The 12,914-nt window shown below is 41.0% G+C and overlaps 2 protein-coding genes across 3 annotated transcripts in view; both read left to right on the top strand.

Annotated features, from left to right (window-relative positions):
* The window catches only part of rpl29 (ribosomal protein L29), a 47,211-nt gene extending 40,348 nt beyond the window's left edge, over nt 1–6,863 (top strand). Inside the window, exon 5 of the mRNA XM_079578884.1 lies at nt 6,850–6,863. The gene's annotated coding sequence lies outside the window, so the exon portion shown is untranslated. The remainder of the gene's footprint in view (nt 1–6,849) is intronic.
* The window catches only part of iars1 (isoleucyl-tRNA synthetase 1), a 90,015-nt gene that overhangs the window by 35,898 nt on the left and 41,203 nt on the right, over nt 1–12,914 (top strand). For both annotated transcript variants that reach the window (XM_079578848.1, XM_079578847.1), the window contains exons 19-27: nt 848–992; nt 1,083–1,203; nt 1,647–1,738; nt 2,400–2,477; nt 4,708–4,829; nt 6,504–6,606; nt 6,832–6,915; nt 9,035–9,209; nt 11,714–11,826. In XM_079578848.1, coding sequence (XP_079434974.1) covers nt 848–992; nt 1,083–1,203; nt 1,647–1,738; nt 2,400–2,477; nt 4,708–4,829; nt 6,504–6,606; nt 6,832–6,915; nt 9,035–9,209; nt 11,714–11,826 — 1,033 coding nt within the window. The remainder of the gene's footprint in view (nt 1–847; nt 993–1,082; nt 1,204–1,646; nt 1,739–2,399; nt 2,478–4,707; nt 4,830–6,503; nt 6,607–6,831; nt 6,916–9,034; nt 9,210–11,713; nt 11,827–12,914) is intronic.

Below are 12,914 nucleotides of genomic sequence, written 5' to 3' on the forward strand. Positions count from 1 at the left end.
ATAAAGCACTACACAGCCAAACCATATGTCCAGATTTACTGTAAAGACTGAGTTTCAAGGGGGATTTGAAGGTTTGTGCTTCTCTCATATTTCTAATTGTTCTTGTGCACCAGCTTTTTATTCTTGCCCCAATTTCATTATATTTTTGGAAAGTCAGACGAACAGAATGGCTGCCAAAACTCAAGGTTGTCTTCGAGGTTTCTTTATGCATACAAAATCACAATGAGTATTGCGGGGTTTGCAGAGGCCTAAAATACTAAACTGGCCAATGAAGAACAATTGCAATAACATGTTACGTCACTAGATAATAGACTAGATTTAACTAGATTAACTATATTTAACATTGTGTAAAAAGTGAGCTTTCAGAGATGAAAGTTGTGATCTTAAATTTGTTGGACTTTGAAATTAAATATTTGCAAAGTCAGGAGAAGTGAAGCTCCTGCCAAAAAAGGTTGTCTCGAGATGTCCCGAAATGCTCCCTGAAATTCTAGTAACGGACACAGAGAAAATTCCTCTTACTACTTTTCTTTTATCCAACCACATGAGGTCGCAGAATATGCCAGTTCCAAGTGTGGATAAAGTGCTTAAATTAAATAAGCTGAAACTGAGAAGTATTTGACTATTATTTTTTGGACTTATTCTGAACACAACATACTGTCCTTTGGTTGATTTCTACATAATCTAGCTGTACCCTACTGAAATTATGTCTCTAAGTATAAATGAGAAGTTGGGAAGTTCTGGTTCAAGTCAGAAAACATGGAAACAAAGCCCGACTAGCGGATGGTAAATCAAAGAATGAAGCATTGCCCAGCACCATTTAATTGCTGATTTCCCATTGCCTCTGTAGACTGTACCTGATCAACTCTCCGGTGGTGAGAGCAGAGAACCTCCGTTTCAAAGAGGAGGGAGTCCGGGACGTCCTGAAGGATGTGTTCTTGCCCTGGTACAACGCCTACCGCTTCCTGGTCCAGAATGTGCAGAGGCACCAGAAAGTAAAGCACATGTGTTAACAAGAAATATAGGCTGCAATGTATTTCTCTTTTTGGCCCAATGCTAATGTCTTATGCAAACACTGTTATCAGGAGGAGAATATCCAGTTCTTGTACAATGAAAACACGGCCAAGCAGAGTGACAACATCATGGACAAGTGGATCCAATCTTTCACACAATCGCTCATCCAGTTTGTCAAGGCTGAGATGGATGGTAAGACAGAGCATTTTATTATATGGATTTTTAAAGTTGATTTTAAAAATAATGTTGTATCACAGTGAAAATCAGAAATTGAAAAATGTTTTGGAAAAGGCAGCATAAATGGCTCCCGGACTATATGCAGACACGGGGAGAACATACAAACTCGTCACTTGTCTGGGGATCGAACTCTGGACCTTCTTGCTGCGATACCAATAGGCCTGAGCCACTAGCACGATGCAAGGACCTAAATATTGAAGAAGCAGAAGCATCAACAGTTAGTGCACTAACGCAGGGTTTAGCGTTATAAAAGAAGCATACAACCTGTTCTGTTGCAGCTGAAATCCTCATGAAAAGCCCATATCCGTTTGTCTCTCCACCTTTCTGTTGAAAAACGTGAAACTTATCGAGGCTTTATTGTTAAATACTAAAAAACACGTTATTTCCCTGTATTTTAGCCTACCGCCTGTACACTGTGGTTCCTCGTCTGGTGAAGTTTGTCGACATGCTCACGAACTGGTACGTCAGGACCAACCGTCGCCGCCTGAAGGTGAGACCATGCAGTTCAAAGGTGGTAATAGTGGTGTATTATTGGTAGTTATGTAAATGAAATGATGATGGTATCTGTAGCTATATGGAGTAATTGACCGGAGTGATGTCATAAGAACGAAATGAGGTACAGTGATCTGAAGGACACAAGTCACAAGACATCATCCTGTACGGTACATGATATTCCAGTGGAGCATTTTGAGTTGAATGAAGAAAAGAAATACAAATCTTGATAATCATGGTGATTAGGACGACTCAAATCGAATGCCGCAGGAGTGGTTTATTTTTTTGCCGCACTATGTCAGTGGATTTTGGCCGAGCTTGGCTGCTGACACCTGGCATCCCTGTCGTTGATTACTTTTTATTTCACTTTTGAGATTTTCTGTACAATTTTATAACCTGGCAAGAACTTTGAATTACAGCTCGAATAAGATTACTGCAGTACAAAGCCAATCTAGAATGACTCCTGTTGTATTTGTTCGGGAAGAGGATGAAGTTTCAGCTGCGTTTTATGTGGGGCTGCATATGTTTGCTTATTTCTTTATATTATTTAACATTTTCCTCCTTCTAATATAGTCCAGGTTGCTTTGGTTTTAGGCCCTGTCTGTTTTCTTTATTCTTTGCACCAGCCTCAGTACTGAAGCCTTCTGTGCCTGTTGCAGGGGGAGAGTGGCTCGGAGGACTGTGTGTGGGCGCTGGAAACCCTCTTCAGCGTGCTCTTCTCCATGTGCCGCCTCATGGTGAGTCATACTCCACTCACACCGAAATAACAAGTGTTTCTCTGAGGGAGACTGGCCAGCACTGATGTGGCGAGATGCTACTTAGTCCTGGTTATCCAATCCACAGAAGAGCGGAGGGACGCTTATGATGGTTTGGCTTTACCTCTGCAATTACAACCACTACCATTACATGTACTTCCACTACGAAGACTTCCACGAAATTCAATGCAGTGGCTAGACTTTGTTTATCACCTCGGAGCGGGGCCGTGTTATCGGCACTTCCACTGTGCCAGGGCTTATGGAAAATGTAGTTCATCTTTAATACACTAACAAAAGTTGGTCATCATGTCCGGGGGTCAATAAAAATCATCGCGAGTCTGACATGTTTTAAATACTTAAAGGGCTTGAAGATATGGCAACAAAATGAATCACAGTTATTTTTCCCATATTGATCAATCTCAAATTTCAATTCAATTCAATTTTTTCATAATAAAAACAAACACATGGAGCTGATTCATGAGCATATCTTATACAAACCTCAGCCCAAACAAGAAACAGCCCTAGTTCAACAATACGCTCTCTCCAGCTGACCATCAAAATTCTTTAGTGGACATTTCCCTCTCTCTGCCCTGCATGGATCTTCTGCCAGGAATGTTTTCTGACTTTTTTAAACAGCAGCAGTTTGTCATGAAAGTTTAGCTTTGTGTCTTCCGCTGTCCAGGAGAATGAGGACGAGATGAACAGGCAGGATGGTAATGTATTTATCCTGCCTGCAGTGTGATCGCTGTTTAGTGACCATATCTACGCCAGTATTTGACCAATCCTCACCAAAGGAACACTAATTTAAAGCACACGGGCAGGAGCACAGCACTGTGGGATCTCTTATCAGTTAGCAGCGGACAGTTAATGTACATTATCTCTAGAGTCCGACCGATATGGGTTTTTCTAATGTCGATGCCGATATTTTGGGATGTTAATTGGCCAATGCCGATATGGTCGGCCGATAACTTTGACCGGTGTTTGGCCGTTTTTTCCAAATGTCTGGTCTATAATCCTGTAAAAACATAAACACTTGGCCGCTCCAGCACTGGCCGATTTTTTTTTATTACTTTAGGTGATCCATTAGTTTCTGTCCCAGCTTTGATTAGCTGTCGTTAGCATTAGCATATGGTTACTAGCCGCAGCATTTTGCGCGGTGATCAAAAATACAATAGTGGAGGTTAAAACTAACTCATCGATTGAATTCTCCAGATTCTGCACTTCAAAATGACATACAGCATGTCCATATTGAAACTTGTGTTTAATAAACTTGAAGCTAACTAATTTTCATTGCGATGGTTCTCACCATATCTCCCCATAGACCTAGGAAGTCATTTTAAAACCCTGATTTTGCTCTTTCCAATGCCCAGAAATATCTGCTTTTTTCGGTGCTGTATCAGCTGATAGCCGATACTGTAAAATCCCCAAATATCTTCCCCTAAATTACCGGGGATCCCCTCTTCTACTTTGAGGTGTGGGGCTGCAGCAGGCATTGACGTCGGTGCACACTTACACTTTCGCATAGCAGGATGATTGTTGCCGATTTTCGGTACCTTTACACTCCAGTCACGCTGATAAGCTGCTTGAAGTTTTCAGTGAAAAGTCTTTTAAGGTATTGTTGTCTACTGTGATTCTTGTTTTTATTGTTTTTATCCTGGAAAGCGCTCTGGGCACCTTCTGGTTGTTGTTGGGCGCTATACATATAAAATTTGATTGATTAAGTGACGCCTTCATTTATTTGGCTTCATGCTGTCCGCTAGCAATGTTTTTAGACACAGTAAACGCATCACACTCCACTATTTAAGTAAGACTGTTAACCACAACCATAGCATACATTTCTTTACATAAAATACAAATCATTGGTGTCCCTAATGTATAACTGTTCCACGCTTCTATGACCATGAATAATGCATTAGCAGTTGTACATTTTATTCTCTTGATGATGCGGCCATGCAAAGCGCTTGTTCGCACGACCCAGATCAATACAAACTTGCTATGGGCCATACAAATTAATTAGCAGTGCTTCTGTTGGAGGATTGTTTCATCAGTGCTAACCCCTACGTAGACTGTCCTCGATTTGACCTCATGTGCGTGATTTCAGAGGAGAAATAAAGATCACGTTTTCCACATGCAGATGTGAAAATGTCAAGTAAAGCGTAAAGCATGTAATATGTGTTACCTTAATGACCGACTTTGCTGACTTCTGTCACAGGCTCCCTTCACGCCCTTCATAACGGAGATGATGTACCAAAACCTGTGCCACCTCATTGACCCCGCCTCAGTGGAGGAGAAGGACGCCAGCAGCATCCACTACCTCATGCTGCCCCAAGTTCGGTAAGAAGATGAGTGTGGTATTTTCATTCATGAGACGCTACACTTCAATTCACATAATACCTCAATTTAACTGATTCCTCCATTGAAATCATTTGCCTCCAAAAAACATGTATACATTGTGTTGCGTGTATCTGAGAGAGACGTCAAGATGTAGACAAAGGATGTGGTAGATTTGATGTTATTTGACAGGTTACATTGATGGTATTCTTCATTTTGATGTCATTATGTCAGATGGAGGGCAGGGGCCTGTATAAGTTTATGGCGATTCACTGTTATTGAGAAAAATAGCCAAACATGTGTTGTCAGGTTTGTGGGGGCGTGGGAGGGGCTTACAGGGAGCTCGCTTTAAAATCAGGAAGTGTTTCAGTTGATCATTTTCACACCAACAAAGTGTAAAACGGTGATAAAGATGAGATTATTACCAAATACCTGCGAAAAGCACAATACCCCCGCCCGCCCCTTTAAACCAACAATAAAGCCGGGCGTAGCTTTCTAGCAAATGGCTGCAAAATGAAACAGTCATTGCAGAATTTTAAACAATGATATTACTCCTTCAAACTGCTGAAGGTTTTCCATTTCTTTCTTCCCTCCTCCGTATTGACAACGCATTTCGTTCCACCAAGGCCACTGCTCTTATGTATCCATCCATACTGCACAGTTTATTACAGCAGCTTGTCCAAGAGCCAACTTTGAAAAGTTTTCTTGGCAATTCACTGCGTTGTTTTTTTCCCCCCACATAAAGTAAATTCAGTTTTGATGTATTGCTGTGTGAGTTTTATTTCTAACTAAGAGAGAAAAAAAAATATTTGTCCTCTCTTGAATATCTAGTGTTCTAATTGGCCAACAATCCACTACACAGATTGAACCGATTAATTTCATCAAATGGTTACTTGCGGCTTTATTTTCTTTTGTCTTGTATTTTCTTGTTGTGGTAAGTGTGAAGGCTTATCTTCCTTGTTCCTGCGCCATCTCTGTGTGTTTATTTTCTTCTTCTCCTTTCTTCAATCAAATGAGTTCAAACTCCCAGAGGTTAAGCGTGGACCAGACCAGCTGCTGCTCGTTCAGCCTCCCCCTGTGTCCACTTCTACCACATTTTACTGTAACGTCGTTATGAATGCAGAAGAAAAAAACCCACAGTTGGAGCAAATGGCGAGGCCCAAACGCACTTAGCTGTTATTGCGCAGCTGTAACTCAGTGGGCTGTAAAACTATTACCTCTTTAGGCAAAGGCATTTTGTTAATTTTGATGACAAACATTAACCTTCTTGGAGTTCATTTCATCAAAAAGACAATGGCCAAGACACTTTTCCCTCCACTCATTTCTTGCATCTAGGACGGAACCAGCTTGTTGTGCCCATAATAACGCTTCACACTGCTCGGGTCACTCCACTCGCACAGTACATTGCCCGGAGAATTGCACAGTGTAAGCCCACACAGCAGGTTTCCGAGGTGCACGAGGACATCTTTTTAAATGTTACTGGGGATGATGGTTTAGAAAGTTGTCTAGAGATGTTCAAATAACCTGCTATAGGAAATGAAAACTCACCCTGGAAACCGCTAGAAATCAACAGTTCTTCTGGTTTCCCCCAGGAAGTTTACAGGAACGTTTACACTGAAACACTTCATGTTTTTTTGCAAATACAAGAAAGATGTGTGGTGTGTTTTTGTTCCTCAGGGAGAGTCTGATTGACAAACGTATTGAGAGCGCAGTGTCTCAGATGCAGTCGGTGATCGAGCTCGGCAGAGTGATCCGAGACAGGAAAACTCTCCCAGTGAAGGTAAATGATCTTTAGTATCGCTACTGTAATAATGTATCTAACAGGACCTTCTTATACAACTCTGGAAATACTGTAGCTCCGACTCGATATCCATAATGTAGACTAAAATGACCAAGCCTAAAAAGCATTTTCGCCTAAAGACTAAGAGGGCTGCCAAAAACAACAGTGTCTTAGAGTGTCTTGAAAGTGTCTTATAATGAACTGTTGTGTGTGTGTTATTTGCAGTATCCGCTGAAGGAGGTGGTTGTCATTCACCAGGATCCAGAGTCTCTAAAGGACATTCAGTCTCTTCAGAAGTACATCCTGGAGGTGAGGACAATGACGTTTTGTCCACAAGGAATTTACACATTTGCTTTACACATTTGCTTCACTTTAAATAAACAAAACGATTCCTCTACACCCTGCACAAATAAATAACAATATATGAATGTCGTAAAGGTTTGCAAGGTTGTCAACAGGACTGGATTGTTTGAGTTTAGCCATAGCCTGTTTTCATCTGCACTGGTGAGACAATAGCTTTGGCAACACAATAGACAATCCCTGTGATAAAATGGATTTCAGGAGAATTTATGTCAATTCTCCAGCCACTGGGAGTCACAAACCTTTGTTGTCTTTGTCTCTCGCTTGAATACTTGACAAAGGAAGGGCATTTAGTGTAAAATCTATGCCAAATCAGCACACGAATGTACACTGGGATGGAGACGATTGCTGCGAAATGCACAGAGGATGCTGCGTGTGTTTCTTTCTGTATAAATCTAATCCTGCCGATAAAGCAGACAGGGTGTTTTTGAAATGCAAAACAAATACAAGAATAGCAGCATCAGAAGAAAAGAGAAAAGATATAATTAAAAAAGGCTGCAAACATTTCAGCGTTATTCCATTACACAAGGATTAGATATAACGAGATGCACTGCACATGTATATAAAGGTCCGAGTGTGCGCTGCTGACCGGACAGAAATGAGATACTGGATTAACAGTCGAGGGAGCACAGCTTTGTTTACTTGCAGATTGTTGTTGCCGTGTTTTTTAAGTTCATGCACTTCTCACTCGGATTCATTTGTGGTGAAGAAAGCATTTAACCTCCGTGATCTGTGGCTCCCTCAAGTAAACAAGCTTTATTTGATCAGAATTAAGAGGCGCTTTGCTCTTCTGCCTGAGAGCACAGCAGTGGTGCCATCGATGTTTGCTTTTAATTGTAATTAAATGTATTGAAATTGTCTGAAGCCATATTTGCAACAAATGTTCAGGACAGTTTGTAGGATTAGTTTTATTTAAAAAGTTTGCTGAGATAATGGTGAACTTGGGTTTATTAAACAATATTTAAGATGTACTTGACGTACCCTTTATATGATTTGCACTGGCAAATCAAACCAATCCAAATATTCTAAAGGGCTCACACATTTTAAATAATTGACAATATTGACTTCCTGCCCCATTGATTTCAATTTCAGCCATAGTTAAATTGCAAATATATTGGCTTAGCTCTTATTGATGTCAGCTTATGCTAAGTGGTCGTGCAATGAAGTGTATTCAATAGAGGGTTAAATTTCCACTGAATTTACAAAATGAATATACACGTTTTTATTTGTTGCACCACAGGGGATATTAGGGGTGATTGCTCTATGTCAGACCTGGGCAAAATACAGCCCGCCCACGAGATTATTCAGCCTGGCCCACGACTTATAGAGCATAAATCCATGAGTATGTAAATAAAAAAAGGAAGTCTCTAGTCCATTCCTGTACGGAGTTATGATTTTGACTTGGGGCTGACATAATGAAAGATCAGGATATAAACAACACATTGTAGTCAAGTGGGAAATGGACTGTCTGCCCCTGGGCAGCTGTGGCTACAATAGTAGCTTACTATCACGGAATGTAGAGTGAATGAATATTGACCACAATGTAGCAGAGACTTGTGACACAGGCTTGTAAATGGCACTAAGTGTAAGCCTTTTGTTTATGGACCCAGGGAAATGTACTTAGAGACCCCTGCTATAGCGCATCGCTTCATTTCCAACAAACTACGTTTGAAGGAAGCACAGAGGTGCTTTCAGTGCGATGGTAGAAGTTAACGAGGATAAAAAGTTGAATAACCTAAATAATGATGCACACACTTGGCTTGACATGGCTAAATATTTTCATAACATAATAGTCCTACTAAATAACGGTAGGTGTCAGCTATTCAAAATGCACAAACATATTCTGCATAACTTTGAGTTATTGTTGGTGCGGCCCTCCGACTCAATTCAGGCTTCTTATGTGGCCCCTTGTGAAAATGAATTGCCCACCCCTGCTCTATATGGTCTCATGAATACACATAAAAACTTAAAAAGATGAGGTTGGTGTTACACTCCTAAACATCAAGTACCCATGTACGATTAACTGTACTCAAACCCCTCTCTGAACTGTCTTTCCCTCACCCGGTAGGAGCTGAATGTGCGTCAGCTGACCCTCTCCACGGATAAGGACCGGTATGGCATCCGGCTGAGGGCGGAGCCTGATCACATGGTTCTGGGGAAGAGGCTGAAGGGAGCGTTCAAATCGGTCACCGCTTCCATCAAGAGTCTGAGCAACGAGCAGCTCGAGGCCTTCCAGAAAACAGGTACCAGCGTTTATACAAGGGACTTCATCTTCATCATCATGTTACATTTCAGACCCATGCTCATTCAAATTAAACTTGCGCTACTTTTCAATTTTACAAACTAGTTATGACACAGACTGTGCTATTTATGTACTTCCAAACGACAATAGCTCAGCACTGAAAGTCATTTTCAGATGGGACAGAAAGGAATCCACTCTACACACTCTTCAGGCATTTAGGTCTTTGGTTTGTTTGTGACTTGATAATCACAGCAGTCACACAGACTCTGGAACACTCTCTGTCCTCCTTTATGATTTTATAAATAGGAAAGAAAACCAACTTGGCTGTTTCTATTCAGACTCAGGCTGTGTGATAAATCAAATTCATTTTAAAATTAAATGTGAGAAAATTGCTTAATTGTGAACTCGCATAAATGGAAAAGGGCATAAATGAATGCGCCGAATAAGCATTATTTGAAAAAGATGAGAAATGATTTGTGCAACAATAATGAAATCCTCGACCCCCCTGAAGCATTGTATTGTACCGGGGGTTGATCAAAGCTGAACAAGGTATATCCCGCCTGTCCAATTATCGCTGCAGTGGGGAGCCCGGAGTCTCTGAGGGGGAGGCCGAGGGGTCAGAGCGACTGTGGGAACTTAACATTTTCAGTCATTTGTGCTTTTGAAGTTAAGTCGAGGGATGAGCCGGGGCAGCAGGAAGAGAGATGTGTGGCACAGGATGTGAGAGGAATCATGGAAAGAATGGAACTCACGGAAATGTACTGGAGCTACAAAGACGAGGGTTAAAAACATTTTAAACAGACAAATAAAAAGACATTTGGCTCAGGGTAACCTTGTATGAAATAATTATCTCTATAATTTAGCTTAACCCAGCAAAAAACATTTTAAATCAGTTTTATTTTTCATCTTCATTGTTAGTCATTTTCTGAAAAGAGAGAAAGAGAGTTGAGAGAGAAATAGAGACCAGAGAAAGCCAGGATTAGAGAGAACTGTTCTGCTGCTGGGTGTAAAAGGAGCGCGGTCATGGGTTTTAGTGAAACGGGGAGGGAGTTAATTGGTGCCTCCAGCAGAGTCTGACTATACACCTTCACTTCTCTGTTTGGTGTTTGTTGCAAAGGTTTTATAAGGAAACATGACCATAAACAACCTTGAAATAACTTACTTTGGGGGGAAAAAAAAGTTACATGAATTGGCTTGTGGCGAGCTGTATTGGATGCAGAGTAATATTTGTCAGAAGCCAAGAAGTTTAATTAAAAGTGTGGAAAGCGACTAAAGCAGTGTGTTGCCAAAATCAATTTTAGCCTCAGAAAACATGCAGCTCAGGGGGGTAAGTCACTGCAGGCAGTACCATGTTTATTTTGTGTTTGCAAAAACAAACTTGCAAAAATATGAATGAATGAGTCAATTTTAATGTCAATTAATGCTATTTTTTGGAATTGGTGCTTCGTAAAATTATTAAATATAAAGTACTTAATTCATCAATCTCTAGCATTGATAGTAAGAAAGTACTTGGACTAGCAAAGTGGACTTTTCAAACACACATTTGATGTTTTGAAATGTTATAACTAATGTTGGTTTATGGTTTATTGTGATTCTAATCATTTTACATTCATGCTAAATGGCTGTCAATCAAGACCATTTTTCATGATATTTGTAGCACCACAGCATATTCTGTGTTATAGCTATGGACACATGCTATGGCTCGTTTTAAAGACGAGAACCTAAGCTCTCCGTAGCTGAAAACAGTTTAGGTCTACGTGCCTCGATTCCTGAGAAATCCAAAGCTAAATGGAGACTAATTTTGATCAAAATCACTGATTTTTTTTTTTTCTAGATTCAGAGATAATTAATGTTTTATGAAACATTTTCCTTTCTGATTAAGTCCTCTCTCCTCCTCTCTCCTCCTCTCTCCTCTCCTCCTCTCTGGACTGACACTAAGGTTATGTGAAGAGGCAAATGCCTAAATATATTTGTTTCATGTCAATTTTCAACAACAACATTGTTGACACGTTTTGGAACACCGCGTGTCATCGATCGCTGTTTCTAATCCATGAACCGATTTTTAACCATATAAAAACTCAGAGAAACGTTAAAATCTCAGCTGTTTCGAATCTGTACACGGGAAGCCGCTTTGTCAAACGCGCTCCAGAGAGCGAGAGAAGTGTCGGGTTTACAGCTGTTCGCTACGCAACACCACGCCCCTTCGGACAAAAAAAAACGTATGTATGAAATGATGATATGAAGTTTTTGATCAGCATTTATTTTACTGTTCAGAGAGCTACCAAATTGACACACAAGGTCAAGGTGTCTAGTTTCACAATTTAAAAAACCCTCAAAAACAAGTTTTTCTGTTTTTGGCACTCAATGTGTTAAAACTAAGGCATTACTCCTGAACACAAACAAAAGTGTGTATTGAGCCTTGTCTGTCGGCTACTTTTCATTGGCGGCGCTGTCCATTATCTCACTGTATCCTGAAACCTCACTGATAATCTCGTCCTTTTCCAGGCACCATAGTTGTCGATGGCCACGAGCTGCACGAGGAGGACCTGCGGCTGATGTACACTTTCGACCAGAGCTCCGGTTCAGCCACTCAGTACGAGGCCCACTCTGATTCACAGGTCTGAACAACAACTAAACCAACTCTAAACCAAAGTTTTGACAGGATTTAACATGATCCAATGAAGAGAGATTATCTTGTCGTTTTCACATTCTGTTTTTTAAATGACTGCAGCCTTTGAACATTTGTACTTGCAAACATTCAAATTGTAATCAAACTGCAAGACCAGCTCTGTGCTTTTGGAAATCATAACTGAAAAAGGAAATCACAGTACTGACACACACTTACACGACATGTTAAAACTACTTCTAGCTTCTTATTGTCCAGCTTTAATGTGCTGCCTCCACAAGACCCACAGACGTCTCTTAGTTCCTTGCCCTGCATGTCCCTTGTACGACCACAACAGTAATCCATTATGGGTATTGCAAATGTTGATTTTTCCATAAAGATAAATTTGTCTTGTATAGTGCAGCCCTGATCGATAGCCTCACATTGTACATATTGAAAAGCATCCCTCCCACTCAGTCACTGCTGCCCCGGTTAGCGTCCTGCGTGTGCTGCTATAAACGTATGGTGATGTAAAAGGAATACAGGGAAAGGACCACTGCTGCACTTAGCTGTTACAGCCTGCGCGGGGCCTGATGTCTTTACTGTTAAGTGTGATGTATGAAATCATTTCACGGCTAAGTGGAGAGCGACGTGCCGGCGTTCCCCACAGGCCGGCTCTAATCAGTGCTCCTCCAGCCGTGCACGCGCCACACGGCAAACCTCCACCGGTTTACCGGCCAGCCACGTGCGCACTCACCGAGCCTCCTTCTGCCCATCTGTCTTTGCGGTTTCGCTCTTTCACTAATGTTTTTATGTCTCTTTGTGCCCTCTTGTTCCAGACATTTTGTTCTTGGTTATTACATTTACTTTTGCATAAATAGCTTCTAAATCGCATCACGCAGCAAACCAGCAGCAGTTTACAGAACAGCCGCATTTAGTCGATCATTCTCACTCACTGGGGCTCGAGCTCCCATCTGTCTCTGGTCTTTTTCCTCATCTTTCTCTCCTGGTTTTAAATTCACTTTTGCTCTCAATCTGAAGGTTTAACAATGTTAATGCAGTTTTATGTGTTGCTATGTCTTCTAACTATTATTAACATTA

This window comes from Gobius niger (genome assembly GCF_951799975.1).
Source record: "Gobius niger genome assembly, chromosome: 20".
NCBI classification, from domain to species: Eukaryota; Metazoa; Chordata; class Actinopteri; order Gobiiformes; family Gobiidae; genus Gobius; species Gobius niger.